At 51.5% G+C, this 27310-nt stretch overlaps 3 protein-coding genes across 7 annotated transcripts in view; 1 reads left to right on the forward strand and 2 right to left on the reverse strand.

The window, feature by feature from the left end:
• Nucleotides 1-57: 57 nt before the first annotated feature.
• CCDC27 (coiled-coil domain containing 27) lies at nt 58-3999 on the reverse strand. 2 transcript variants are annotated; one of them, XM_040533846.1, is made up of 9 exons: nt 3774-3999; nt 3516-3652; nt 3252-3410; nt 2731-2938; nt 2064-2194; nt 1849-1926; nt 1250-1462; nt 495-599; nt 58-377 (listed from the first exon to the last, which is right to left on the reverse strand). In XM_040533846.1, exons 1-9 carry the CDS (start codon nt 3997-3999, stop codon nt 240-242), a joined length of 1395 nt encoding a protein of 464 aa, XP_040389780.1. In that variant the 3' UTR covers nt 58-239. The 2 variants fall into 2 exon arrangements, with proteins under 2 accessions (XP_040389780.1, XP_040389778.1); XM_040533844.1 differs by having other exon boundaries at nt 3156-3410.
• Nucleotides 3998-13095, forward strand: LOC121058367 (myo-inositol 2-dehydrogenase-like). Of its 2 annotated transcripts, XM_040533843.1 has the most exons (10): nt 3998-4239; nt 4654-5124; nt 5743-5813; nt 6575-6683; nt 8579-8709; nt 8982-9089; nt 10014-10132; nt 10850-11006; nt 11641-11671; nt 11926-13095. In XM_040533843.1, exons 1-10 carry the CDS (start codon nt 3998-4000, stop codon nt 11969-11971), a joined length of 1485 nt encoding a protein of 494 aa, XP_040389777.1. In that variant the 3' UTR covers nt 11972-13095. The 2 variants fall into 2 exon arrangements, with proteins under 2 accessions (XP_040389777.1, XP_040389776.1); XM_040533842.1 differs by having other exon boundaries at nt 11641-13095.
• A 136-nt stretch (nt 13096-13231) lies between these two features.
• TP73 (tumor protein p73) overlaps nt 13232-27310 on the reverse strand; it is a 33894-nt gene continuing 19815 nt past the window's right edge. Inside the window, exons 5-14 of one of the 3 annotated variants that reach the window (XM_040533838.1) lie at nt 22403-22589; nt 22045-22160; nt 21494-21603; nt 21129-21271; nt 20312-20400; nt 19885-20009; nt 19050-19207; nt 18726-18858; nt 17662-17755; nt 13232-15787 (exon numbers count right to left, since the gene is read on the reverse strand). In XM_040533838.1, the coding sequence (XP_040389772.1) occupies nt 15467-15787; nt 17662-17755; nt 18726-18858; nt 19050-19207; nt 19885-20009; nt 20312-20400; nt 21129-21271; nt 21494-21603; nt 22045-22160; nt 22403-22589 (1476 nt within the window). In that variant the 3' untranslated portion in view covers nt 13232-15466. The remainder of the gene's footprint in view (nt 15788-17661; nt 17756-18725; nt 18859-19049; nt 19208-19884; nt 20010-20311; nt 20401-21128; nt 21272-21493; nt 21604-22044; nt 22161-22402; nt 22590-27310) is intronic. The other 2 variants (XM_040533839.1, XM_040533840.1) reach the window with 2 other exon arrangements.

Consider the following 27310-nt stretch of genomic DNA (forward strand, 5'->3'; position numbering starts at 1 on the left):
AGTAGTACGTCACAATTCCCTGTGAAATAGAATAATTCTACAGACCAACGATTTACAGTGAATGGTGTTTAATCAGTTTCAACAATTAGAAAACAACTGAATTCCTGCAGAACTTGAATCAAGTAAAATGAGTTTAATTTGCTATCAAATCACCACCAGAAAACAAACGAACAGGAGCCTGAAGTTGGTGGCATGTTGTGACTTAACCACTAGGGCTGTTCTGCAGGCATTAAGAGAAGCTACCTTGCAGGACTCTTCCTCCTACCCTTAGAATTGGTAGGTGATGAAGTAGCCGTGTCGATGTTGTAGAGAGATGGGACCCTGACACCTTTTTGTTTCAGCATCTGATGAAACTCTATTCGCTCACTAATTATCTTCTGAAAATCAAAGACATGTAAAGGGATAGAAAAGCATTGGGTGTACAGCAGTGCTGTAATGTTCTCTTACCAGTTCCCCGTGGGCTCCTGAGAGCAGAATTCCAATGAGCTACGTACCTGCATTGCTTCCAGCACCTCCTCATCAGTGAGCTCTGCCTGGGGAGGCTTGCTGCCTGCTGTACCGAATGTAGCCTGAATTATCTTGCTTCGAAATCTTTCAAACTTTTGATAAAAGAGGAAAGAAGTAGGTGCATTAAGCCTTTATATATGATTCTTTGGCACTTGCATGGAGTTGACTAGGACAGAGAACACACCATCAGACTTAGAATAAGTACGAGTTGATGGCGAAATGGGAAGTCCGTGCGTGTGAAACTGTGGGCAGGTTTACTGGGCTTCACTGCACGTACTGTGCTAATGATGTGTTTCTGGATGGACTCAGACCCTTTTTTGGCTGCTGTGCTCATTGTGACAACCTTGAGTCAGGCCCAGAGTGAGTATGCCTGCAGGAAATGGCTTTAAGGTGCTATCTATTACTTTGTGTCAGGAAGATATTAGAAATCTGGTGACAGAACTGCTGTGAATTCAGTACTGTTTCTTGAGGGCTTCTAGTATTTGAGGCTAGTGTGCTTTGTCATTCAAATATGGGCTGCATGCTAGAAAGCAGGCAAGCAAATGGTCTGAATTTCTTTCTCCTTCAGCCCTGTAGCCGCAAAGGCAAATCAGTCCTGAGAGCAAAGGATTTCAGTGCCCCAGTGAGCCTCCTGCTGGGCTTCTGCCTGAGAATGTTTCTAAGCTTTCAGACTCTGCTTGAAATAGTTGAAGCATCTCTTACCAGGGAGGTAGGAATCTGAAGTGAAAGAGGCTGTATTTACCCTGCTAGTGAGGCACTCGAGTGCCACTCTAGTTTGCAGCTCCGTGTGCTGCAGTGTTTCAGCTTGGCTCTGCATCTCTTCCTGGGCACGCTGCTGCTTGTGGATCTGGTATCGATTGGTCAGAGCCTCTGCCTCTAGCTGGCTGACTGTACCCTGCAAATCACTGATCAGCTTGTTCTGCTCAGCCAGTTTGGATTCTTGTTCTGTAACAACCTGAGGAGATACATAAATCAAGCCATTACAGTGAGGAAGAAAATGAGCAGACTTGGCCACATCTTCCCAGTATCTGGGTCAAATGCTTCTTGTATTTCCTGGACAGTCTACAGACTCACAATCTTGTCAGTACAGGTAACTATTACTACTTGGGGTTTTCTCCAAAACCACTGTATCGAGTACTTGAATAGCTAAAAGGGGCAAGTTTGCTATTAGGAAAAAAAATGAGTGGTAAAACAAACTCAAGAAGTCAGATTTTCAAAGTAACTTCTCTGTGTGGGTTTTTTTCATGGGGCAAATTCACTCTTCCAAGCCTAAAACATGCACAATGAAGCAGATGACACTAGAGTTTTCCATAAAAGCATGTGGGCTTGCACCAGATTCACCTGTCGAAGACTGCAGTTCTCCTTCTCTGTTGTCACCATCATTTCTTCATGTTTCCCTTCTTCTCTCAGACTGCAAAACTTAAGGGAAAATATTTTACACTTCAGTTTTGTAGTTCACTAATCAACTCCTGTCTCATTAGGAAAGGAACTGTTTCATAAAAACTGAATTCCCTGCTGCCAGCTCTCTTAATTGTGTCCGCTCTGCTCTCTAGTACCTTGGCAGACATGGCTTGTAGCTGACTTTCTCGCTCCCTGAGCTCCTTTTCAAGCCTTTCCTTTTCAGATTCGGTTTTCCGAAGCTGGGATTCTTGGATCTCCAGTTGTCGTTGCAAGGAACACATGACACCTGTAACGTTGGAGTACTACTGTAAGCAAACGGAATTCCTGCCAGAGGCCTCATGGAGTGTTTTTAAGGTAAGCACAAGCAGAGCTGTTGTTGCTATCCACATATAGACTGTGGGTGAAGTTAATATACAGCCATGATGACCCCGGTTAATAATGCATTTCATAGTACTTTGCTGTGATATATAGTAAACTTAAGTAAATTCACTGTGAGGGAGAAGCTATTCTGAGGACTACCAGAGCCAGTAACACCAGCGCAGGGGCTCGCCAGATTGCTGAAACACTAGCAAGCACCCCAGAATACCAGTCAGGCCTTTCTGCATGATTTTCTTGTACTTCTAAGGGGAGAGCGAAAGTGGTTTCAAAATACATGGCATTTCTGACTCAGTCTGTAAGCAACAATTGAAAGCAGGAGGTTTCACCCTCATGAGAAACTAACCTAGATGTGTTTTCTAGGTAAGAGAAACAGAATTGCAAGAAGATAGACTTGGTCTCTAGTACAATAATAGTCTGTTCTGGGGATGCCTTCTCCCATGGTACCTGTGGCTATGTTGTAGTCATCGTGTGCATTTTGCAGTTCTGCACAGAGTTCTTCATTGGCATCCTGGAACGCAATGAGCTGAGCAATCAGTGTCTCCTCCTCTCCTTCTGCCTGCTCCAGCCCTGGAGCGCTCGTGTCACTGAGCGCTTCTTCAGCGGCTTCTTCAGCGGCTTCTTCACTTGAGCTCCTTTGTTCCATTCCTCCGTACTGTAAAGACAGAAATAAGGACTTAAGAAGCTGTGCTAAAGCCTCGTGTGGAGAGAGGGAGTTTCAGAACTGGGGCTGAAGCCCTGTGCTCCCCGCCCTGCTGGGATGATGAGCCCCGACTGGGGGAGTACAAATCGCATCCCCACATCCCGGGGGTCTCACTGGCACAGCCAGTCAGTGGCTTTTCGGAATGTCCCTGCCTGTCCGCCACTCCTGCCTGCGGGATGTTTGTGTGTGAAGAGCAGTCTGCCTCCGTGACATCTACAGTGGATGACGGCTTGGCAGGGAGCAGCCTCAGGACACCGACAGTTACCGGCTCCGCATCTCCGCCGCCCCTGAGCAGCTCCAGCTCTTTCTTCAGGCTTTCTGTTTCTTTCAGCAGATCGGAGATCACCACGTCCTTCTGCGCGCACTCCGCCTTGTACTTGGAGAGATGCTCAACCTCCTCTCTCAGGGTTGTCAGACACTGTTCCTAGGGAACACGGGACCGGCGTGGCCGTAACACAGCCAGGCCGGCCGAGGGGACGGACGGGGACGGACGGGGATGGAAGGGGCAGCGGCCGGGCCCCCCCCTCACCTTCTCACCGACGGTGCTCGCACACCGCGGGTCGCCCCCACAGGGGGCCGGGCCGGGCCCTGCCCCTACGCTCGTCTCCCTCCTGTCCTGCTCCATTTTGGGGTCCCCGGGGGGGGCCGGGCCGTCGCGGCGGCCACCTGCGGGGAGAGCCGGGCTCAGGAGGCGGCACCGAGCGGCTCCCAACGGCCTCGGGGGGCTCCGAACGGCCCGGGGGGGGGCTCCCAACGGCCCCGGGGGGGGGGTTCGGGCCGCCCCTACCGGGCGGGGACGGCGACGTCGCCCTGTGGCTGGTGCCGGGACATCGAGCGAGGGGCGGCCAGGGGGGGTCCCGCTCCTCTCCCCACGGCCAGGGGGGCTCCGCGGCCCCGTCCCTGCGGCGGGGGGAGCCCACCGGGGAACCCATCGAGGAACCGGGCCCGGCCTCGGCTGCCCCCGCCCCGCCGTGCCCGGCACCGCCTTCCGCTTCCGCGGCCGGAGCCGCCATGGGGCGGAGGAAGAAGACGCTGCACGACTACGCCGCCGAGTTCTCGGAGCTGGCCGTGAAGCGGCAGCGGCCGGAGCGAGGCGGCGGCGGCGGCGGCGGGGAGGCGGCGGCCGAGTCGCTGTGGTGCTCGTCCTGCCAGCTGCCGCTGCGGGTGCGCCGCGACCGCATCCTCGAGCACCTCGCCTCCGGCCGCCACTACCGCAACCGCCGCCTGGCCCGGCAGCGCGCCCCGCTGCTGCTGTGAGAGAGGGGAGGGGACACGGGGGGACCGGGGAGGGACGGGGGGCGGCGGGGGGCTCCGCTCCGAGCTGCCCCGGGGCCGGGCCCTTTCGTGCTCTGCATCTCGAGGGATGAGGGAGGGCGCAGGGCGAGTCCCCTCTACCTGTCCCCTCACCTGTCCCCTTACCTCTCCCCTCACCTGTCCCCTCACCTACTCCCTTACTTCTCCTCTCACCTACCCCTTTACCTATTCTCTTTAGCTGCCCCCTCACCTGCCCCGTTCTCCTCTCACTTCTCCCCTCATCTCCCCTCTCACTTCTCCCCTCACCTCCCTCTTTTCCTGCCCCCTCACTTCTCCCCTCACTTCTCTCCTCACCTTCCCCTTTTCCTACCCACTCACCTCTCCCCTCACCTTGCCCCCTTTGCCCCCTCTAGCTCCGCAGGCCCCGACATCAGCCTGCCGCTGCAGCTCGATGCCCCATCCCTGCTCACTCAGCCGCCCCTCATCCTCGCCGCCGCCACCACCGCCAGGGATCCCTCGCTGCTCCCCAGTGCCATCAGCTCCGCCACGACCACAGACCAGGCACCTTCCACCTCAGCCTTCACCACCTTACACATGAGGATCACACCCGCTGAGCGGAGCAGCCGGAGCCCAGCCGTGCCCCAGGCCCGTTTTGGTGCGGTGCTGGGACGCTGTGGTGCTGGTGGTGTCGGCCTCGCCCTCTTTGGCACAGAGCTCGGTGATAAAGCCTTGTTCCAAAGCTTAGTGGAAGAAAACGGCTGCTGCTTGCTGTACGTCGTGGAGGACCGGCTGCACGAGGTGGAACGTGCCTTCAGCGCGGAGTTCCTGGCCAGCACGCGGGTGCTGCGGCAGCAGGATGCCGACATCGTGCTCAACGACCAGCGGTACCAGCCACTTCTCAAATTAGTATTTTAAATGTCATTGCAAAACTGAAAGGCAGAGCTTTTTTTTTTTTTAAAAAAAAAAAGATGGGCTTGATTTTAGAAATTAAAAAAATGAAAATAAGCTAAGATGTACCCGTCACTTCAACAGCTCTGCCACGTAAATGGTTTTAGGTTTCACTGTATGTTCTAACCAGCAAAACGCAAGCAGTCTTGCTGGAGACGTTTGAAAAGCTTTCCCCTTTAAGATGCAGGAAAAACAACGCAGCTTTATTGTACGGATTTCCATTTTAGCTAAGGTTTAGCTTAACAACAGGTTTTTGAGAAAACCTAATGAAGTTACTGACCTTGAATTAAGAGATCGGGTTAAAACTCTCCTTCCTGTACTGCTGTCACTTCTGAGCATCAGTGCCCTACAGTATGCATCCCTGCAAGTGGGTACTGAGTTCCTTTTGTAACATAATATGCTCTATCAGAGTAATGGGGTTTTATGCCTTTTTAAAATTCATCCTCAAAAGTTAAGAAAGCTAGCATAAAAACGGCTGTAACTGAAAGGAGATGCTGACTGTTCATTCCTCTAAAAATTGTCTTCACTGAAGAACTTTCTTTTGACTTTTGCAGAGTTTCTGGAGTCATCGTTTGTTCACCGCCTGAAGAAGCTTCTGAGACTGTGATAGATGCTTTGCGAGCTGGTAAGAGGAACTGCTGCAAATGCAGCTTTTATCTGTAGTGGTAACACACACTGAAGGAGGCCTTGTGTGCTTGCTAAATGCTTGCAGAATGCAAAGTTTATCTTTTGATGTAAGATTGAAAGGAAATCAGCCAAACTTTCTGCTTGTGATGGCTGTATAAGAGAGCTCAGTGTCCGGATCGGGGCTGTAGAGTTCCTGTTTCCGTTCTCAGCTGCAGACCCCATGCAGTTGCTGTGAAGCTTGGCAAAACTGGGAGCATCTTTACATTTGCCTTACTTGTCTGTCTCCTCCACTCCTAATTTCATAGCAACTGCAGCAGCTCCTTAATTAAAATTTTTTTAAAAAGTAAAAATTACTGCTTTCTCATTTCAGCAGTCTCCCTTGAGTTGTGCAAACTAATTGTGCAATTGAAGAGAAGTCAGCCTACTAACTGCTACCTCCTGCACTGACATTGATGGCTTGAACACCAGTGGGGTCTGTACTACGCCTTTCTCACTCAGAAAGCGCAGTCCGAGAAATACAGCTGGGAATCAAAGGAAAGCTGCTTATCCCAACAGCCGTGCTTCCTGTGGCTTGTAACTAGCTAACAAAACGATCGTAGCTGGCAGCGAAAAGGGAGTTATTGGCATCAACAGATAGGAAGCATTGGTTTCATGAAACGGACTTTCTAGAATGTAACAACATGTACAGTATTTCAAGATGAAAATGTTTAGTGCAGACTGTTCTGCCTTTAATTCTATGTTCTGTGACCTTTTGCACAGGAAAAGGTGTATTTTGTGAGAGGCTGCCCAGTTTTGACAGGCAGACAGCAGAAGCGTGCTTCGATGAAGCCAACAGATGTGGAAGACCGTTGGTTTGTGGATTCTACAAGTAAGACTGGATTTTTCTTTAGGATTTGTACTCATTAAGAAGCTCATGTCTGAAAGTAGCATTGATTTCTCGAGCTGTCCTTTATTCGTCCTCAGATACATTTAGTTTTGCTACTGCTTATTGAGCATTGCTTATTATCTGGGAGTTAATTGGCTTGGATTAATTCTTCATGCTTAATGGAGATAAAATCTTAGCTATCATGAGATTAAAATAAAAGCTAGTGGAATGATAGTCAAACAGCAAAGCTTCCAAGGCATGAAAGCTCCATTTTTATTTTTTAGAATAGACATTGGTAATTGGGGGTCCAGATTTCATCAGTCCCTTCAAGGTTTTGCAAATGCTACAGCTCGTGTTTGAGCTCCAGAGGAGGAAATATTCTGGTGATGCTGTGCCATTCTCTGAGACAACTCCTTGCTCCGTGATTTTAGGGAAAACAGGAACTTTTTCTTTTGTATTTTTTTGTGCACATACAACCACCAGGTCAGGCAGATCTGTGGTTTTACTAAGCATACAGCTACTGAGATCTGTTTGTTATTGCTCTGCTGGAAAGCATTTGGTTTGCAACCCTGCTCAGTGTAGGAACACTGTGGCATTAAACTTTGCTCATGAAGTAGACTTCTTCATGAAACTTCTGAGAGTATCCTTTTTTCCTGTTTGACAGCTTTGCTGCAGTACACTAGAAATAACATGGGAAGAAGGCATTGAATTAGCTGTGATCTTCACAATAGCGTAGAAAAAGACTCTTTCAAAGTTCGAATGTGCCTTTGTAATACTGAAAAGTGATCTTATTTTTTTTGTAACTTTTTCCTATTTTCACTGATTTGCTAATTAGATCTCTAACTCCGTACTGACTTGAAGAACGTTGATCCTGTGAAACTGAAGTACCTGTGCTAGCAAATAACAATGAAAGCGTAGAGTAACTCTAAGAGAAGAACCTTTCAGCAGCCTTTTCAGTTCCTCTTAGAGCGCTGTCTTCAGGGAGACATTGAGCTCATCCACTACTTCAACTTGCCACTCGCAGCAAACTCCAAGGCTGTGAAACCTCTGGTTGATGTTAGAATTATTGGCCTATCTGATAGAAATAGACCTATTAATCTTGTTAAAGTGATATTTCCACTTGTGACCTTACGTCTGGACCCTTAAGATTAAGTAATTGAAAGAGAAGGAAAGTGGATTAATTTCAATTAATTTCTGCGCTGTTAAACTTACGGGGATTCAGGGAGCTCTGCTACAAGGCAGGAATGCTGCTTTAAACTTATGCTCGGAATTTAACACCCTATGGTGAGTGTGGATGTGGGTTGTTAGTAAACAGCTATGATTGTCTAGTGCTTCTCTCTTGAGAGCAGTTCATTTCATTGCAAACAAAACTTACTTGGGGAAATATATATATTTATTAGCATATATATACATAATGTATATTAGTATATATACTAATGCGTAATTACACAAAATGCTTGCCCTAACATTTGCCTTTTCCATTTGAGTGCTACATGTACAGGTCTGTTCCCCAGCCATAAAGTTGAATCTGAACTGAGGTTTTGGTCAACACTCAACTGAATTTAAACCTGTAAGTGGGGCTCTGAGAAGAACTGTAGGTAACTTGCTGGACTACTGGGGGGCTTTCAGTCCCCAGAGTTTAATTTCTTCCATAAAATTGTTAGCTTAAGTCTTCCAAAGTACAGATATGAGGCTCTTTTGCCAGAAGCAGAATTAATACGTACTGAGGGGCTGAAATTAGAAAGCGGAGTGTAACCCTGCCAGTCTGGTGAGGTTCAGGCATCGCACGCTCACCACTGTCTGCGTTCGAGTCGGCCTCTTGTGCCGCGCTGGCAGCAGGGGCCCAGCGACGTTTTTGTGCCCCAGCAATGTTCCACGTTGCTTGTTCCCCTCTGCAGGCGTTTTGACCCCGCGCTGCAGTTCCTCTGCAAAAAGGTGCGTGGCTGCCAGGCCCTGGGGAGGATCCACCGGATAGCGACGACCAGCAGCGTGTACCCGGCGGCTTCCCTGGGCTTCCTCAAAACGTCAGGTACTGCGCGGCTCGTTCATCCGAAAGGGGCTGGAAACGGGTCTTGCCCCGTGTGCTGGTGGAAGGTTCTTTAGGTCTGTGTAGCTGTAAGGCGCGTGTCTCTTTCTCTGGAAGAGTATTTTCTCTACTAGAATTGATTTCAGCTACCTGCCCTTAGTATTGGCTTCTGGGATGTAGGTGGCTTTAATACTGATCCCAGGGCAGTTCAGAAATGTACATTAACCATGGGTTTTCAGCGTGAAGACCTTAATGCCCAATTTTGCTTCTTCCAGGTGGAATTTTTTATAATGCTGCTGTGCACGATATAGATATTGTCAGTTGGTTGTTGGGAGAGAGTGCACCAGACACGATATTTTCACTGGGGCATGCGTTCTGCACGGGTAAGATCAAATATTTTGATAGTTTATTGTGTGCCTCTGGGCTTCTCAGTTACTTCAGTACTAAAATTGGGAAGAACTGTTACAGTAGCGTGGTAGCCGTGCTGTGATTGTTCCATGATAGAACTGCCGCAAAAATAGTCAGTGAAGTAGGAAGCAAATTTCTAAAAAAAAATCATTTTGGACAGAGTATTTACCGAATGTTTCTGAATCGTCTGTTTCGCACTGATGTGAAATAGTTGCCGTAGAACTGTTGCTGAACTTTGATGGTTTGCCACTTGAAAACCAGAATACAGAAAACAATCAGCAAAGCCTTATGGTCACACAAATGTTAACGCAGTATTCTCAGTTCTCTGCTTTAATTTTTCTCCAGTGCTTTCCTGCTGAGCTCAACACAGTTAAAAATGTGAATTTATGCTGGATTGACCAACACTCCCTGGGTTACCAGACAAATTTAAATTAACTTCCAGTGTTTTAAATGGAAATTTAAAACTTTAATTAATGTCGGCTGCTGCCAACATTGGCTTGCTGGTGTTAGAAGGTAAGGTATGCAACGCTGTCATCTATGAAGTGCAGCAAGCAAAATGCCCCAGAGAGGAATTTACGCAATCTGCCTCTTTCTAGCAAAGTGCTGAAAGTTGCTTATTCTTGGTACTGATAAGTTGCAAAAGCAAATGTGTTTGGAGGAGGAAGTGAAGTCATCTGTATGCAAGCCATGGGCTTGCATAGTGGAGTCCAGGCGGTGTTCCTCCAGAAGAGACGATGAAGGTAAACCAGCTGGCGCACGCTGCCAAAAGCACTTTGCTGTCTCCTCGCTTCCTGTTTGAAAGTGTTCTAGACCTGCGTTGCCTCTTAAAGGAAGAAAATCACTGTGTCGTAGTAGTGATTGCTGTTCTGGTATGAGCGAGTGCCTTTTTTGTCACTCAGATATGGCCTGCTTGAAGGATGCAGACACTGTAGCAGTCAGCATGAAATTTCCTAGCGGAGCAATTGTTACTTTGGACATCAGTCAGCACTGCACTAAAAGCTGTGATCAGAGACTAGAGGTGCGTTCTTGCTTTTAAGATACATCTGTCATGACGCCACAGGCTAGAACAAGTTTTCCCTGTGTACGTTTGCCTGGGGCAGCACGTGCTGTGCCCCGTGCATATACCTGCAGACCCGTGTCACAGAACACCTCTGAACCTCAGCAGCTGCTTATGTTTGGTTAACTTACAGTCCACTTTTCTCTTGTTACCCAGATTTTGCCTCCTGTACGTGTATTCTGCTGGGGTTACTAGCTGCACGCAGTCATGCTAGAGCAGGAATTGATGTCAGCTCTCAAGGCTGCAGTGTTGTTCTGTAGTTTGTTTGTTGTCTTTCCAGGATGTGTCTAGGACTGTAGCAAGGGCTAAGGCCTTACAAGTATAAAAGGCATTAAAGGGGAAGAGAAGTGTAAAATCAGAGGCCTATCTTCTGTCAATTCCTAATGTCATGAATTACAACAGAATAGTGGGCTGGATTTGGAGTGTAGTATGTGTTAAATAACTAAGGGAAAAAAAGCGAAGATACTGTATAAGCAGAACCACTCTACTACAACCTGTGCCTGGTATTTCTGTCTGGAGTGATCCATAAGAAAGGATGTGTCAGTTGTAACTCCAGAAATCAGCAGCTGCTTTTTACTTGGTCGTACAAACCTGGGCTTTTGTACACTAGCTAAGTTTCAGATCAAACGGACGGTGAGTTGAAAACCTCGTTCTTCTAACTTTTTGCTTTCCCTGCAGGTTCACGGTTCTCAAGGAACGTTACGGGTAGATAACCAGAATCCCCTGGGGATTACAGAGCACGGAACTTCTGTGTCCATATGTACACAGACCCAAGCTGATCGTTACAGAGAGGCACACCGGGGGCTCTTTCGACACTTTCTGAGAACCCTGAAAGGTAAGGTGAAAGCTTACATTAATGGTTAATATTGCTTTGGATTCACTTTGAGTGAAAACTTCACTGGGAAGTTGTTCCAGTAACAACTGCAATTTGGTGTTTGCGTCTGAAATCCCCAGAAAAAATATGCGTAGATGTGAAAATCAGGAGTGAGATTCGTCGTGGTTAGGTTTAATCCGGCGTTGTGCAGTGGTCAGAGAGCTCCCTGTAAGCAAACCCAGGCGTTAGCACGCAGGCCTGCTGTCCTGACAGCCGCGGGAGGAGGTGGCAGCTCGATGGATGAGCGAACAGCAATTCTTGTTTCAGTGGCTGGTGAACGGGTCGGCTGCGTGGCAGGGGCCTGCTGCTTTTCTTGCTTCTGAGTCAGTGAGACGGGTGAGGGAAGGAGTGTTGATATGAAAACTTGTGTTCCGAGAATAAATGAAAGTGGGGAGGAAACACTGTGTTGGACCTTAATGTCTTTTACGAGGGAAGCAGCCGTTTACAATAGCGTGGGAGAGCCTCATCCAAAATCCTTGTCATCCATATGGAATAAAACAGTTCCGTTCTGTTGACCTCAGTGGCAAAAATACAGGATTTGAGTCTCAGGAACAGGAAGGAGAGGGGGATGAGTTTTTCCGTTCTGTCTCTGCAGGCAAAGAGCCTCCCGCGATAACCAAAGAGCAGTTCCTCTGGGCCGTCCAGGTGGCCGCAGCCGCCGAGCAGTCCTGGAGAAACGGATCCGCTGTTGACCTGCGCAACGAAGCAATAGATTCGGCTGTGATCAAGACTGAGATAATGTGACACGTTGCTGATTTCTGAGGTGAAGGATAATCTTTAAGCTGCGCTACGGTGAAGTCTTTTCACCTGGCGATGTCTCCACTGTAACCTTAGACTTGCATTTTTGACATTTCCACTGGAAATGCCCAGAGCACGGAAGCACGTTTGAACTAAAAGTGCTCAGTGCTGCTGTGGGTGCCTCGTAGCACGTCCAGCGCTCCTCAGGACGTGGTGAGGTGCCATAAACTGCCCCCTGCCGCAGGAGGCACCGTGTGCGCCGGCAGCTTCGTGGCAGCTTTTTGTGCAGGTGATGCCGTGCTCACAAGGGAGGGAGGGAGAGCACCCGGCTGGGCCGTGCGCTTCCTATCGGTGTGTGCCGGAGTGTGACTGCTGTGCTGAGCTCAACCCCGGGCCTCGTATTTATTGTTTTGTTTGTTGCTTTTACCGGGCGTTCTAAATCTATGCTATAGATTGCAAATGCATAGCTGAGAAGTTAGGGTCCGATTTTCTTGGGGGATAGTGGAGAGAAGTGAAAAAAACAGGGAGGGAAACCTCCAACCGTGCTGACTTAAGAGAGGTGAGAAACTTTGTAGTAAGGTCGTAAATTAAGACTATTTCATAGAGAAGCAACACACTGGGCATTTTGGTAATAAGCACTGTGTTATTTAAAGAAAAAAAAAATCAGAATGCAATTTGTGAATTGTACAGGGGCCCTGTACAACAGCTGTGACTGAGACATGTCCATTGCATGGGTTCCTCAGCGCCTGCTGCGAGGCAGGGGAGCTGGCTGGAGGCTTTTGTTTTCTGTGCCTAAGGGCAAGCACATACGTTAATATTTTAGTAGCAAAATTGAACTAATAATCACTTTCCTTGAGTGCACGAAGGGCACTCTGCATATCTTAAAGATATTTTTTTACAGTCTAGAAGACTGGGAATATACACCACAGAAAAGGATAGTGCCTTCAACAAGAGGCAAGTCTGCTTTTAAACCAGGTTATTTGTACCTTTTTATTCTTCCTTTGAGCTTGTTGCCGGTGTATAGATTTGGCTGTCGTTTATTTCTCATATGTCAGTTTTCAAGACCTTTTGAAAGCTTTTTTTATTGTATTAAAATAACAGTTTTGCCTTGAGTGTTTATAGACATCCCTCCTTGGAAGATTCTTTAGTTCAATCGATTTCCAATTCCAATATATGCAGTATATATTACTAAAACTAGAGCTGTGACAGTTATAACTAAAGACAACTCTCTTGTGGAAATTGTTTCTAATGGTGTAATTTTTCAAACTCAGAAAAGCGATGTCTTAATGATAAAAGATTGTTACTAATTTCATACTCTCTTTTCCAGTCGTTTATTGGGGGGGGAACAACCTACACCCATGACGAAGCAGACATTTACCTCTTTCAATCCCGACAGTAACTTATTAACAGCAAGGGTGGTGTTCTCGCTTTGGTGGCGTTTTAAGGCAGGCGCTGTGCAGATGTGATTGCTCCGAGACATTTGCTTCCTTTTGGAGAGCTTTAGGAATGGAAAGCAGCATGGCTGCGAGAGCTCTGCAAAACTGGGTAAGGCTGCGTCCATCCACAGAGCAAGCTGCTGTCCTGCTGCCTGGGGGAGCAAATGGCCTTTCTGTGGCACTCTTGCCTTGCCAGGTGCTCTTGTTCTTTGCAGAACTGTGTCTTTGTAGCTTCACGGTTGTTTGATGAAGCAAGAAAAAATTCAGGCCCTTAAAGGTCATGGTTCACGATTTAGCAGTAGTATTATGAGAACATTTTCAGTACAATATAAGCAAGACTTTGGTTACCAGGTGTTGTAATTCAGACATGTTTTTATTGTTACAAAAAAAAAAAAAAAAAAAAAGGAACCACAGCTATAAAAATAACACATTTTCCAAAGATAACATTACAAAAATTACCACTCGTAACATGTTTGGAGTGTATCAGTTAATACTGCTGAAGAAGCCTTAGTTAACTTTGAAGACACGACTGATTGTTTCAAAACCTTTAAAGCATTAAAGTGCTTTAATTAGCTGTTGCTGCAGGACACGTTCACGTTTCAGCGAGGCCAAAGGGGGGTCGGGATCCCCCTGGGTGTAGTGTACGGGGGCGCAGGGCATTGAGGTGCTTGCGTCCCTGCCGCTCCCGGGGCAGCAGCGCGGGGCCCAGTGGCCGGGTGGGACAGGGGAGAGGTGGCAGCCCCCTGCCCTGGGCACCCAGAGGGAGGCGGCGCAGGGATGGCGGGGATGCTGCTGCTGCACCGACTGGTGCCAGCTCTGGGGCGTAGCTGCGGGTCTGCCCTCGGTGGTCTCCGGCCCAGGGGCAGGGCAGGGGATGAGACACAGCATTGGGAAGGTGCCGGGCAGCAGCGTTCCTGCACGGGCTCCCCCGCGCTGCCAGAGCTGCGGGAAGGAGCTCGCTGCCCTCCTCCCTCTGCGCGTCCCGAGCCTCGGTGCTGTGCCTCGCGGGGACCTGTCGGGAGATCTCGCCTCTTGAAATGTCCAGCTCCAGCTCGCTGGTAAGAGGTGGGAGGGAAGGGAGTGCATTCACTCGCGTCATTGCTTTCTGCTGAGCTTTTTTCAGCTTGAATCAACAGACAAGTTACGTATGCCTGGAAAGAAATGACCAGAAACAGCAAACAGAACTGGAAAGACCTCATGTGGTTGCTTAGTCCATCTCCTCGCTCCAAGGTAGGATCAAATTTACACCTACCTCATTAATCTGCCTCCAAACTCCCCCTACGGTGCAGGGAGTAATTGTGCAGAGCTCTGGCTTCTGAGGGGAATTCACAGGCCTGCCCCCTCTGCAGTTGTGTGATAGATATTCAGAGGAGGGAAAAAACGCATCTGAATTCTGAATAGATAAGGCTTGAGACGTGATTTTCTGCATGTTTACATGCTAGAACATGAAATTAATTTACTTGACACCATATTGTTTCAGGAGTAAGTATCAATTTTTATAGCTTACATGAAAATAAATCTTTTCTTATCCTTGCAGCACAACGAGTATACTGTATGTACATTTTGTTCTGTTTATATACACAAATATTTAAGTACATGAACACATCTGGAACTGACAAATGGGTTGGTTCCTGCTCTACAAGGAACTGAATGAAACAGATGCTTTTTGGCAGTCCATCAGGAAAGCAGATTTTGTCGCTTTGTGTCATCAGTCAATGGCAGATACTTTTACAGAAAATGGAGCAGGTAAGGACTAAATCAATTTTTACGATGATAAAGACCTGCTGGTTTTTGACACCACTGAGAACACAGAAGAGGGATTAGGTAAGAAGGAAAGGCCAGTCTCACTAACAGAAAATGTGCTATCTTTATGCTGCATCTGTTTGATGCAAGGTTCTTCCAGTAAAATACAATATCGTAAAATACAGTATCGTGAGCCAGCAGGTGACTCCTCTGCCATGTGCAGTCAGAAAATCTGTCCTCCATTTCATGAGTTGTCTCAGCCGCCCTGTTCTCCCTCGATCCTCTGACAAAACCGCTGGGATTTCCTCTCTGGAAAGGTACCCAGAGAACGGATCAGGGCCGTGCCTTCTCACACGGCTTAGAGTTCCCATCTGTCCAGCAAAATTACACTTTTCCAGACGCTCAAGGCCGAAAGTGTTTTCCCATTTTTCATACGGGGTTTGGTTCCCCCCCACCCGTTCCTTTTACTGTGTCCGGTCTCCTACCGCCGCACCCCGGAGACCCTCAGTTGATCTCTCCCTCCGTGAATTCCTCTTTTATGGACTGTTTGCGTGACTTGCAATCTGGGAGGTCAAAGCCAAAGTCCGCCCACTCGTCGGCCCCGCCGCGGTTCGGGATGGTGATGGTGTGGCGCACGCGGAAGTGCACGGCCTCCATCACGCGCTGCCGCTGCAGCTCGCCGGAGCTGCCGATGGAGATGGTGGAGGCGTTGCTGCTGGAGCGGATGAGCTGCTGGGCCCCATAGTCGTGGCTCTGCTTGAGTTCCTGAAGACCTCTCCAGATGATCATCCTGTACTGCTCCGGGATCTTCAGTGCTCCGAGATCCTGGAAGAACAAGGATTCTGAGGCGTGCCCACAGGTGGCAGAGGTGCGAGCACCGCCGGGAAGGGGCCCCAGGACCACGGCTCGTGGCTCAGAGGGGACGTGGCCACCAGGACCGAGCACGAGGTCCTGGTCCTGGCCCTCCCCATGCCACAGCACTGAGCCCAGGGGTGCTTCCACGAGGGGCATCTTCTCACTTGTAACCGACTGCCAGCTGACCACTTACAGTTTTATTTGGGGACAAGGGGGTGGTGCTGTACATTCACTGTTTCGCATCAAGTTACAGTGAAAATGGGAGGAATCCCATTGGATACAGGTCGCGGAGCAGCACGTGGAGCAGCACGTTGTCTGCTCACGGGGCGCGGACCCAGGAGCCTGGCTGCCCACCCCCGCGTCTCCTCGGGTCCCGGACCAGGAGGCTGGGCTGGCACCAGGCAGCCACCGCGTGTGGGCTTCGGTGGCTCTGTGGGATTTGGTGCTTTCCCTGAGCCCCGCTGATGGGGGCTGGTCTGGGTCCCTCCTGTGTCATCTGTGCCACTGATGCAGGCAATAGGGGGCTTTAACGGGCATTACAGGCTGTGGTTGTAATGCTGAGAGTTCGATCATATAGCAATGGGGGGCTGCACCACCACAAATCCCTTGGTAGTGGAGAGCTGCCAGAGCACCGTGTTAATGCCAAACACAGAGACTTGTGTGAATGTTAACTGGAGAAGACAGCGAGTATGCAATTAGTAATTACAAATGTCAACTTGGACAGACAGTTCAGCAACCTGATACAAAGTTTTGGCCATACCAAATGTTTCCTTTGACAGCTCACAGGTAATAACAGCGTTAGTTCAGAAAATGGTCCAAAACCAGGCTAGGATTATGCAACTGGCCCCAGCTACCAATGAAAAATCATTGTGTTTTCAACAGCTGCATCACCAAAATGTGGTCTCTTACTTTATTGTAGCTGCTGGGTGGAAGATAACTACTACGAACAAACCACTTGGGGGCAAAACAGTATCAGGGCAGAAGCTTTGCCTTGGCCAAAATACTGAAAAGGATTTAGAGGGCTTGCTATGGCTCCACGGGTTTAAGTATTCTCTTCTCGTTACCCTGACGGATGGGGAAGTCCCTGCCTAGACGCTGTCCTAGGCTCAGCAGCCTCAGTATCGTCACCGAGAGTCTGCGCTTTAGCCAAGAACTGCAGTAGCCAGCTCCTCTCCTCCCAGCAGCGGAGGGCTGACTGACACACAAAGAGCAGGTACAGCTAACACATGTATCCCTATTTTCATTCCAGCTCTTGCCTAACCTGTGCTATTTCATTCCGGGGTTGAAACAATTGTTCCCACAACGCAGATACCCTGCATTTGACTCCCTTCTTCACCTTCTTTTGTCTTACGTGTTAACAGGGGAAGACTTCAGATCAGATCTAAAGGTCTGATTTAAAACACGTTAAAATACAATGGAAGTGTTTCTGCTGATTCAGAGGGCTTTGGATTATTTTGCCGAGTACCTCAGCTTTCCTTTCAAAACCTACTTGAGGTCTGGTTTGGGGATTATTTAGCTCTTTTCAGATGTCCCAGAAAGAACAAGTGCACTGAGTTATTAATTTGTTTCTCCCCATTAGCCTGTGAGCTTGTCAGACCTCGTTTCTGACAGTCTGAAAAAAAACAATGGACAGACAATTGTGGTTGCTACCAACAGCTGAACTACTGCTAAATCTGAAGGACTAGAAGGGATGAATAAATGAAAAACACAAATCTTGGGGAGCATAATTCTGTAACAGGTTGGTGCACAGTTTTTCCTTTCCTTTAAAACAGTTTTGTCCTCGCTTTTAAGATCAACAGCTGATAGAAACAAGTGGTAAGAACAGATCTTCCCAAAGCATTTACCTCTATGGATAGGTTCTGCAGATGGTAAATATTCTGTAACCCTTGTGAGGTGAAATAGTCGATGCAGTTTGGACACCCCAATCCTGTTAAAAAACTGCAGAAAAAATTTGGAAAATAAAGTGGCATTAACTTCTCACGAATATAAGCTGTGCTCTCAACCGTCACTGTAGTGGCAAACCGTGTTCAGCTCATTGAAAAGGCAGGAGGAGACTGCAGCGAGCTGCTGCTGCCTCCAGCCTTGGCAACTCTTCCAAACCCCTGCAGTACAGATGGGATGTGGGCAAATGAGTGTAGGAGGGAACTTGCTTGGGGATGCTCTGAATGCTTGGCCTTTTTTTTTTTTTTTCCTCTGGCTGTTGCAGTCTAAAGCGTGACCTAAATTTCCATTAATGTCAAAATGAAGAATGGGACTATGTTCATTCTAAATATTACTTTCTTTTTCTTTTTCCCTCTCCTCGTCTTCAGAGGCTTCAGCTGAATAACTTACACTGAATAACTGGAGGGTGCTTGAGCTAGCTGAGGAGGGAGAGGGGGCATGCCTGGTGCAGGGGTGCTTTGCACATAGCGCTGGGCTGCGGCTGTGCAACTGGTGACTGGATGTACAGGCTCCCCAACCTTGGTAGGATGTCTGTTGAAACATCTGTGTTCTTTTTAAAGACGAACATTACAAAGTGTCTGCAGACCCGTTATCGTATTCCTCATGGAAAATAAACCACGTGGACTGAGTTCCAGACATCACTGATGAGGAAGGGGAAGTTCACAAAGCTACGTGGCAGTTTGACATGCAGGAAAAGATTCTTGTTCAGGTGGATTTGATTTTTAAGTAAGCAAGGATGGATTACCCAAAGGTCTATGAGGGCAATAGATGTTTCTAACTAGTAGGTAGCTGGGCTTTGATTTCTGAGATGAGAAGAATGGACTATGTGATTTCATGAGCAGTGATTTCTCAGTTGGAACCAGTGGCCAGTTGACCAGTTGCTAGACAGATCCGAAGGTTAGAGTAAGGGACAACAGCAAGAAACATCAGAGGACAACACAAAAAGGGCATCAGATGCCTCTCCTACCTGACGAGGCTGGGATCAGGGTTGTAGGGCGGAGGAGGGGTGCAGTGTGATCCCGAGACCATGGACTGGGACGAGTGGCCCCCGTTCATTTCTCCGTTGGGTTGCATGGGGTGGCTGTTTAGCATTCCGGGTCCTAGGCAGCAGCCATGTCAACGCAACAGACAGATCAATTAGACGTAACCCACATACTTAGAACAACCCTGGCCTCCTCGAGGAGCCTACTGCCGGGTGGGCAGGCAGGGCCTCCACGAGCGGGGAGCGCCGCCTCTCCGTTGCGCCTCGCAGCTGCCGGCCCCGCAGCTCGGGGCGCGGTGGGGACCTTACCCATGGGCCCCAGGCTGGGCGCCGAGCTGGAGCTGTGCTGCGGTGGCTGCCCCACCAGCTGGTTGACGGAGGGCAGCTTGTTGATTCCTCCTCCGTGGGCTTTGTTCATAGGGGAGAGGACAGGACCGTAGGACGAAGGCGTCTGCAGCTGACTCCTGCTCAGGAAAAAGAAGGCAGGGGTGAGCGTCCAGCAGGGAGGCGAGGAGCCAGCCGGCCTCTCCCCAGACCTCCCTGCGGGCTGACCAGGCTTCTGTGCTGAGCTGTCAGGCAGTTGCTCTGAGAAAGGCTGGTCTGCATGGAGAGCAGTCCTGGACAAACTGCAGAATTGGCTGGGCTGCGTGTTTGTCAGGTAACAGCCGCGTGTGTCTGCAGAAACCCCTGCAGATGGAGAATTCGCTGGGGGCAGTCCCCTTAGTAGGGTTCGTACCCGATACTGTAGCTCATGCTTCCCAGAATCCTGTAAATAATCCTGTAAGTTGCTGCTACTGCTTGCAAGGCCACTCCAGGGGACCAGATCTCAGATGCATTTAATGGGCTTCTGCACCCAGCCCTGGCATCTCCTGGCAGACATTTGGTAAATCACTCCTGTGTTTGTCGGCACTGGGAGGTGCCCTCACCAAGCGCCACTGGTGCTGCTGGGCACCTACAGGCACAGACATGGGAAGACCCTTGGTTTTGAGGAAGAACTAGACTGCCCAGGTTTCTTCCATCTCATCACCGCGATGGTTTGGGGGCTGCCTGAGGGCTTCCCCCAGCCACACGGCCGAGCCAGGGCAGCCCCGCAGCCTCCCTGCGCCGTGCTGCCCACTGCAGAGCCGCACCGGCTGGCACTTACTGCCTCTGCAAGAGCTGCTGCTGCTGCTGCCGGTAGGAGTCAACCAGCTGCTGCGGGACCAGCTCCACCAGCTCCAGGCTCTCCTTTATCTTCATCAGGATCTCGAAGTTCTCCCGGCCCCGCACCTGGAGGACGGAACAAGCCCAGGTCTCACCTGGCCACCTTCCTTGTGGACCCTTTTTTCACCCAGCCATGCAGGCACAGTGTCACTACAACCAGGGACTACTCAAGGGCCCACAACGCAGGCATTTACAGATGCTCTTGTCCTCTAGCTCTCTCTGCTTAACCCCCGTGCCTGCTGGCACGTGGGAGACCTGCAGCCCCATCCTTCCTGAGACTGCGTCCCCAAGGGGTTTCCCTCAGAGGGCCCAAAGCACCTCCAGCCACGGCAGGCAGCTGCTCACCACCGCGGCTCACCGATACTTACAGGCACGTAATACATCTCCTCCTCCCCGTGTCTCCGTTTCTTAATGCCAGTCCCCAGTGCTGGGATCCCCTGGGGGCTCTGTTTGAACGCTGGAAAGGAAAGAGGAGGAAAAATGTTAGTGGAAAATGAAAGTCAAGTCTGGCTGGGGGAACAGCTGTGTCCTCCAGGCACACGGGGGGGTTGTGCAGCCCGCAGCCGTGGGGCAGGAGCAGAGCAATGCCCTGCAGTGTTTGCAAGCCTTCACTGGGAAGAGTGAAATAACCACTTCTAAGAGAATTAGCTTGACACATGCCAAACGTGTGCTCTCATTCAGGGCTTGTGGCTTTAGGATATTTTTGTGTGTGTTTTTGATGAAAATTCCCCTTTTCCCTCATTTCCATTCTCCTGGACATTTGTAGGCTGTCCCTGGGAGAGCGAACACAGCTGAAAACACCTTGCTTCCCTGCAGCATTCAGGCTCAAGCCATGCAAGGTGCTTGCTGTTTACCTGTGTTCTGGCATCGAAGACATCCCTTTAAAAGACTAATAGCAAAGAACAAATATATCTGGACAGGAAAGCTCTGCACTAATGTCATTGCACTCTGGAGGGAATAGGTCCTACTTCTGGGATTTGAAATTTAGTTGAGCAAGATCAAAGCATCATGTCCCAGTGCAGGTTTGGGCCTGAACTTCTGGAGCACGGTGATTTTGGTTGTAATGGGAAAGGTGCTAAGGCAGAAGGGTCTGCAGCCCTCCGAGCAGCAAGGCAGGCTAGGAGCTTGGGACTGCGATAGAGCAGAGCCCTGAGCCACCCTCCCTGTCCCAAAAAGGGGACTCACTGCGTTTGTTGGCGTTGCCGTTTTTAGCTGCGCTCTCGTTCAGGGCTTGCTGCTCTCGGTAATGGTCTTCATCGGCTTTCCGGTCCCTGCCCGGACAGGCGCAGATCCGCCCCTCAAACGACCTCCTTCCTAGGACTTGGCCGCTGGGAGGAGAGAGAAACCAATGAATTTATTTCTGCTAGGGACGTTCAGCTGGGCTCAGTCCAGCAGTGTCCTTCTGGGTGTGGGGCAGAGGAAGGCTTCAGCTGCATGGGGAGAAACCAGCGTCGTGCTGGGTCCCGCCCTGCTACCCACCCTCCTCCTAGCCAGCAGAAAGCAGCCTCTCCCCCCACGCCAGCAGGGACAGTGCAGGGACAGCCACTTACTCTCTCATCTCCAGGGTGATGATGATGAGGATGGGTCTCCTGTTCATTCCTCCCACGCAGCTGCTGTTGCACATGAAGTTGTAGAGGATGGTGGTGAACTCGGTGCCCACCTGCCCGGGAGAGGGGAGCGGACGCTGAGCAGGGAGCCGGGGGCAGCCCTCTGGGCAGGGCTGTGCCCCCAGCGCCTTTGCAGGGTGAGCAGAGGAGCCCTGGGGGGTGCTACCATGGGGGCCCAGGGAGGGGAAGGGTGGTGACATGGCCCTGCAATGACGGTGACAGTCCCAGCTGGGGAGAGGAGACTCTGCAAGGGCTGTGGGGTCTCTGAGGGCCAGGATTGGGAGGGATTTCCCTCTGCACCCTACTTCCGAGGAGCTGGGCTTGCTCTGGGAGCTGGGAGCAAGCAGGGGTGGCCTCATGCCATTGCAGCAGGCCCCCTGCCCAGGACACAGATCTGTCTCCTACAAAGCAGCCGTGCCGCCAGCGGGTTCACCCCTCGGCACAGGGACCAGCGCTGGGTCTGCTCCCCACCACCCCCGGGGCCGGCGGGGTACCTGCGGGGGCTCGTAGGGCACCATCACGCTCTGCCGTCCCGTCACGGGGTCGTCCACGTACTGGGAGAGGTTGTTGCCCTCCACCCGGATGAGGTGGCTGGCTGGGGCTGACTGGCCTGCAAGGCAAGTGCTGGAGTCAGAGGAGCCGTGTGAGAGCTGCAGCAACCCCCCGAGACCTAGGGGCCGCCGTCCAGGTGCAGAAGCACAGTGAGCAAGCCTGGGCTGTGGGGTTTGTGCTGGTCCCAGCTACCCAGGACCCGGCAGTCCCAGGGCCTGGCGATGCCACGTGGCTGCCCAGCTTTGGGGCCTGCCGGCCGGGGCTGGGGCTGCTCCCCGCGGGGGCGATGCCAGCACTCACCGTCGTTGAAGTCTCGGCCCAGCTCGTGGTTGGGGCAGCGTTTCACCACCTCTGTGACGTGCTCGGCCTTCTTGTAGACGGGCATGGCCCGGATGATGGTGCCCGGGGGCGGCGGGGTGGACACCTTGATCTGGATGGGGCATGTCTTGGCGATCTGACAGTAGAGTTTCTTCAGCAGGGGGGAGTACTGGAAAGGAAGAGAGAGCTGTGTCTGCAGAGCTTGGGAGCAGGAAAGGGAAAACACGAACACGTAGTAAGGGCAGCAGGATCCCTGGACGTCTGCTGCCCCTCGTGTGAGGGGTGCTGTGTGCTTGGGACCCGTGTCCCTGCCGGAGGGCTCGAGCTCGGCCAGCCCTGCCCACAGCGGCCGAGCCTGCCCCAGCCACCCGCCTACACCCTGCGTTTGTTCTTCAGCTGCTGGCTTCTCACTGAACGGGACTGGGAATTCCCAGCCTACGAGGATGCTGGAAGCTCCCCTGGTGTCCTCAGAGGGGTGCTGCCAGCAGCCAGCAGTCACATTTTCAGCAGGAGAGGGAAGAGCAGCAGGCATTCCCAGGGCAACGTCTGTCTGAATGAGAGACCTGCAAGGCAGCCAGAAGTACCGCGAGCAAAGTTCACGCCCTCTCAAGCAACCTCTGTATGGACCAGCTCTGCTTCGAACAGGCACACGGGAAGCACCGAGCCCCTGAAGGAGCTGCTCTCAGCACTCCTTCCCCCTCTGTCGTGCCCGTCCACCAGCTCAACCATGAAATGTGCAGGCCAGAGGCACTGTGAGCTCTGCTGCGGTGCTAACCGCAGTGCGCACGGCTGTCCTCCGTCCTTTTGGTAAGTGGAATTAAATTCACTCTGCACTGTGTGGAGTTTGCCTCTAGCCACAAAGCACTGCTTCCGTGGTGTAAAGCTGTTACGGTGTAAATCCAGCCAGGCACCAGTGCGGGCAGAGCGCTGCAGCACCTCGCCCCGCGCCCAGGCAGCGCTTGTTTCGCCACAGCCCTTCGGATCCAGCCACCGTCTGCCTGCTGAATGCTCCGAGTGAACCGCCAACGTGGCAGCAGCCCAGAAAATTAAAATAATGGCTTGTTACAAAACCAATTACTGCCTATTGTATTGTAACCACTCCGGGGGTGCTGTGCCAGCGCGAAGATTCCCTGCGTGCCGGGGGAGGAACCGCAGCGGCGCTGCCCGTGCTGCTGTGACGCCGCGCAGCAGGTCCCTGCCTGCTGCCACGCATCCCCCGTGCGTGTCCGGGAGAGGCCACAGGACCTCGTGTGGAAGCTGTCTCTGCAGTAACTTCTTGCTCAGTACTTTTTTCTCCCTAGAAACATACAGTTTTAATGCACAGACACAACCAGCTGCTTGACGCAGCGCAGGGGAGGGTTTCCCAGCCGGCTGAGGAAACCATGCTTACCATTGCATAACAGAATTACAGCTAATTATGCAAAACCTCAGAGTTTGATTATGTCTAGCAAGTGCGATGCCGAATGGGGTTTCTCCTGACCATGACTCAATTCTTCACTTGCAGTGATAGCAGCAGCTCACAAAGGGACAGGCTGGGGCAGCCGCTGGGCTAGGGCCAGCACTGGAGGAGCATGCTGGGCAGCAGCTGGGGATCGCCCCTGGAGTGGTGTTTTTGTAGGAAATGGGTCTTACGCACCAGAACACTCCTTGTGTGGACACAACAGGGGTTGTTCGATCACCAGCAAGAGACAAACTCCTCTTGCAAGAGCAGCGATCGTCCCCGCACGGTGCAGCCCCGTCTGGCACGGGAAGGAGTTAACTGCTGCCCCCTGCCCTCCCCGCTCAGGTGCGCTGAGTTGTGAGGGCAGAGCCTACGAAAGGCACCAGGCAGCACTCTAATTCCAAGGGGGGTAGCAGCATGTGTGAGAGCTAGGGATGGAGCACGAGAAGAAGCAAGGGAGCGCTGCTTTGTGAGGCCAAACCTCCCCAGGGCAGCGGGGGAAACATCTCTGCTGGTGCTGGAGGAAGCCGGAGATCATGGGGGGCTCTGAGCCCTTAAAGGTAGGGACAGCCCACAGAGATGGGTCCCAACGTGGGGTTGCTCTCGGGTCTGTTGGTGCTCACCCTGTGCATAGTCCCAGGACACCTCTTGGGGCGATTTGGGTCCCCACGGGGTCAAGTGGCAAGTGGCTGTCCCAGCCAGGAGAGGTTTCAGTGCCCACCGGGGTGGGAGGGAGCTGCAGGCTGAGCAGGGGCGGGGAGGGCACAACTCATCCCAACTCCTTGCCTTCCTGTAAACGCGTGTCTGGGGCACACGTGCGAGGAGATGCGGTTCCCTTCCGCCTTGCCAGTGCCATGCTGTTTTCCATCTCCCAAGGAATGTGTTTGCTGTGCGAGAGCCCACCCCTGCTGCACGGAGCGCAGCTAGTTCCTGCATGGCAGGGCATGTCTCTGCTCAGAGGGTTTTATCTCATCCCCACAACACTTGCTTTATGCCAAAAAAATACCACCGTGCAGAATATTTGTGAGGATGTTAAAGCTTGTCCTGAGCCATCAAAATACAGGTGTGCAAAGGCTAGCGAGGCTCCTGCTGCCAGCGCGGTGCGGCGTGACGGCCGCTGTGCTTTCCCCATGGCACAAGACCTGCCCTGAAGCAGGGGGCACTGGGGCTCTGCAGCAAGCAAAGCAGCTTGCACGCAGGGTACGAGGGTATTTGGGGCCCGTTCTGGCAGAACGGGAGCCTGGCAGAGGTGCAGCACGTTTCCAGCAAGACGACAACGCCAGCACAGCAAGCTGCAGGGCAGAGGAGGCAGAGCAGGAGGATGCTGTGGCTGCTGGAGTCTGTCAGTGATGTGGAGATGTGACATGAAGCTGAACCTGCAGCAAGAATAAACCCTGATTATCTGAGGGATACAGACTTGCCAGCAGACAGAAGATGCTCGGTAACAGTGCCTTTCACCAAAACCCCTACATTTTGCTTGGATGCCAGCTAACTCTGACTACACAGTGACTCCGGGGTCGGATCAGCTCCCTGTGTACCACCAGGGATTGTGCCGAGATGGAGAACGCAGCTCCCTTGCAGCACCCTGGGTCCCCTCTCTCTGGGTGGAAGAGAAGCTTGAGCCCACGTAACCTGCTCTCGGGGGTGCACTCAGGATTCAGCACTCCCGTTTTGAGGAGACGCCATGGCAAAACAAGGGTTATTTGGAGGGGGCTCTTCCTTGCCAGGTGTTAATACTGACAACTCCTGTCAAAGGATCCTTTCATGTAGACATTCCCGGGCAGTCCTCAACATGCCTGGGAAATAAAACTGCTCTGGAGGAGCAGAGGTGCATTATGGCAAGCTCTTTGGTAACAAATTCTCTCATTATACCATGTTATGACATGGATAAATCTCTGTTAAATAGCACAGCGATTGCCCCGCAGGGAGAAAGGCTGCCGCTCAACACAGGCATGCCTCCGCTGATAACCTTATCATGTCTTAACAGCTCCAGGATTGCCTTCAAAGATCCTTCAACAATAACAAACTATTCTTTTAAGGAACTCCGTGCTGATAACTCTGGGCAAGAAGGATCAGGGCTGCGTCCCGTGAGCCTGTGCCCACAGCGCAGGCTGAGCGTGGCAGCACGTGGGCCCCCTGCACGCTCCGCAGCTGCTGGAGCAAAGCGCTCCCCGTCCTGCTGCCCCAGCTTGTTCATGGCCACCATGGGAATGAGCATTACATTTCATCGTGTGTTTACAATCCAGAGACTCTACATCCCCAGAGTATATTTCCAGCCACGTTTTCCATCCCCGGCCGTATTTTCAGCCAAGAAGAGCAATGTGCGCTCTCCCTAAGGGACAGCAAAATGCATGTCCTGTTCAGGCTCCAAGCAGAGAGGCAAACAGGTGCCTCTGCTGCTCTCTGGTAATCTGCAGTTGCTAATCTATCACCAATAATCCAGCACAGGTGATTTATGTGCAGGCTTGTGCTATGTAATGGCTTTGAGTACCTGGTGCTTCATGAGCCGCAGCTGAAGTGCGTGCACCTGGCTTACAGAGAGCACAGAAAGGTGCTGAGCCTTCCTCAAGTGCAAAACAGGGCGGTTGCAAAGCGAAAAGCAGAACCCAGGAGACCGAAATACTAGCATTTATCGCATGGACTGGTGCCGTCACCTTGATGCTTCACAGGCTTCTTTTTGCCATGGCCACTTCTCTGCGATCTGGGTGAAGGGCAAGCCTCTGGCTGCTCCCTCGTGTCCTGCCTGTTTGTTCACAGCTTTGCAAGCTGGCAGCAGCCACGACTTCTGCTCTCGTCCATGCGTAAAAAGCTCCCGTTGCTGTCCCAGGCCGGGCTGCGCCCCCAGGAGCAGAGGTTCCTGCGCTGGGGTGGGAGCGTGCTGCAGAAACTCCTTGGCCCCCGGCCAGAGGAGCTGTCCCTGGTATGTGGGAAGCGAGCGCGGCCGGGGCTGTGTCTGCGGGGCGGTGTCGGAGCCTCGGCCGGGAGCAGCACCCCGGGGACGCCCGAGTGCAGTCCCCAGCGTCACCAGTGCTGGTGCAGCAAGGCTGAAAGATGTCGATCCTGAGACTTCTCCCACACCTACACAAGTCTGAGTCTGTTCTGCCTCTGGGCATCTCCTTCCTGTGCCTCCAGTTCCCGGTCTGTGCTTCGGACCGTCGGTATTGTTCTTCCAGCTCTTATCGTGTCGCCTCTGCGCGCAGACGGACGTCGGACTGCCCGTTACCGTACGTCTGCGGAGCACAACAGGTTCACCGCAGTGTGGCTTGTGGCTGACAGCACAGTACAAACAGCAAACAGGAGCAGCCTGCCCTAAGCTTCCATAAACCTGCAGGATGTACGTGCCTGTTTTCTTCCTACAGTCACGGGGCTCCTGGTGTCCGCATACCCTTGTTTGCTGCAGTGAAAATACAACGGCACCTTCTGCTGCTTCTTCCCTGCCACTGTCATGT

The sequence above is a fragment of the Cygnus olor genome, chromosome 21 (assembly GCF_009769625.2).
Source record: "Cygnus olor isolate bCygOlo1 chromosome 21, bCygOlo1.pri.v2, whole genome shotgun sequence".
NCBI lineage: Eukaryota > Metazoa > Chordata > Aves > Anseriformes > Anatidae > Cygnus > Cygnus olor.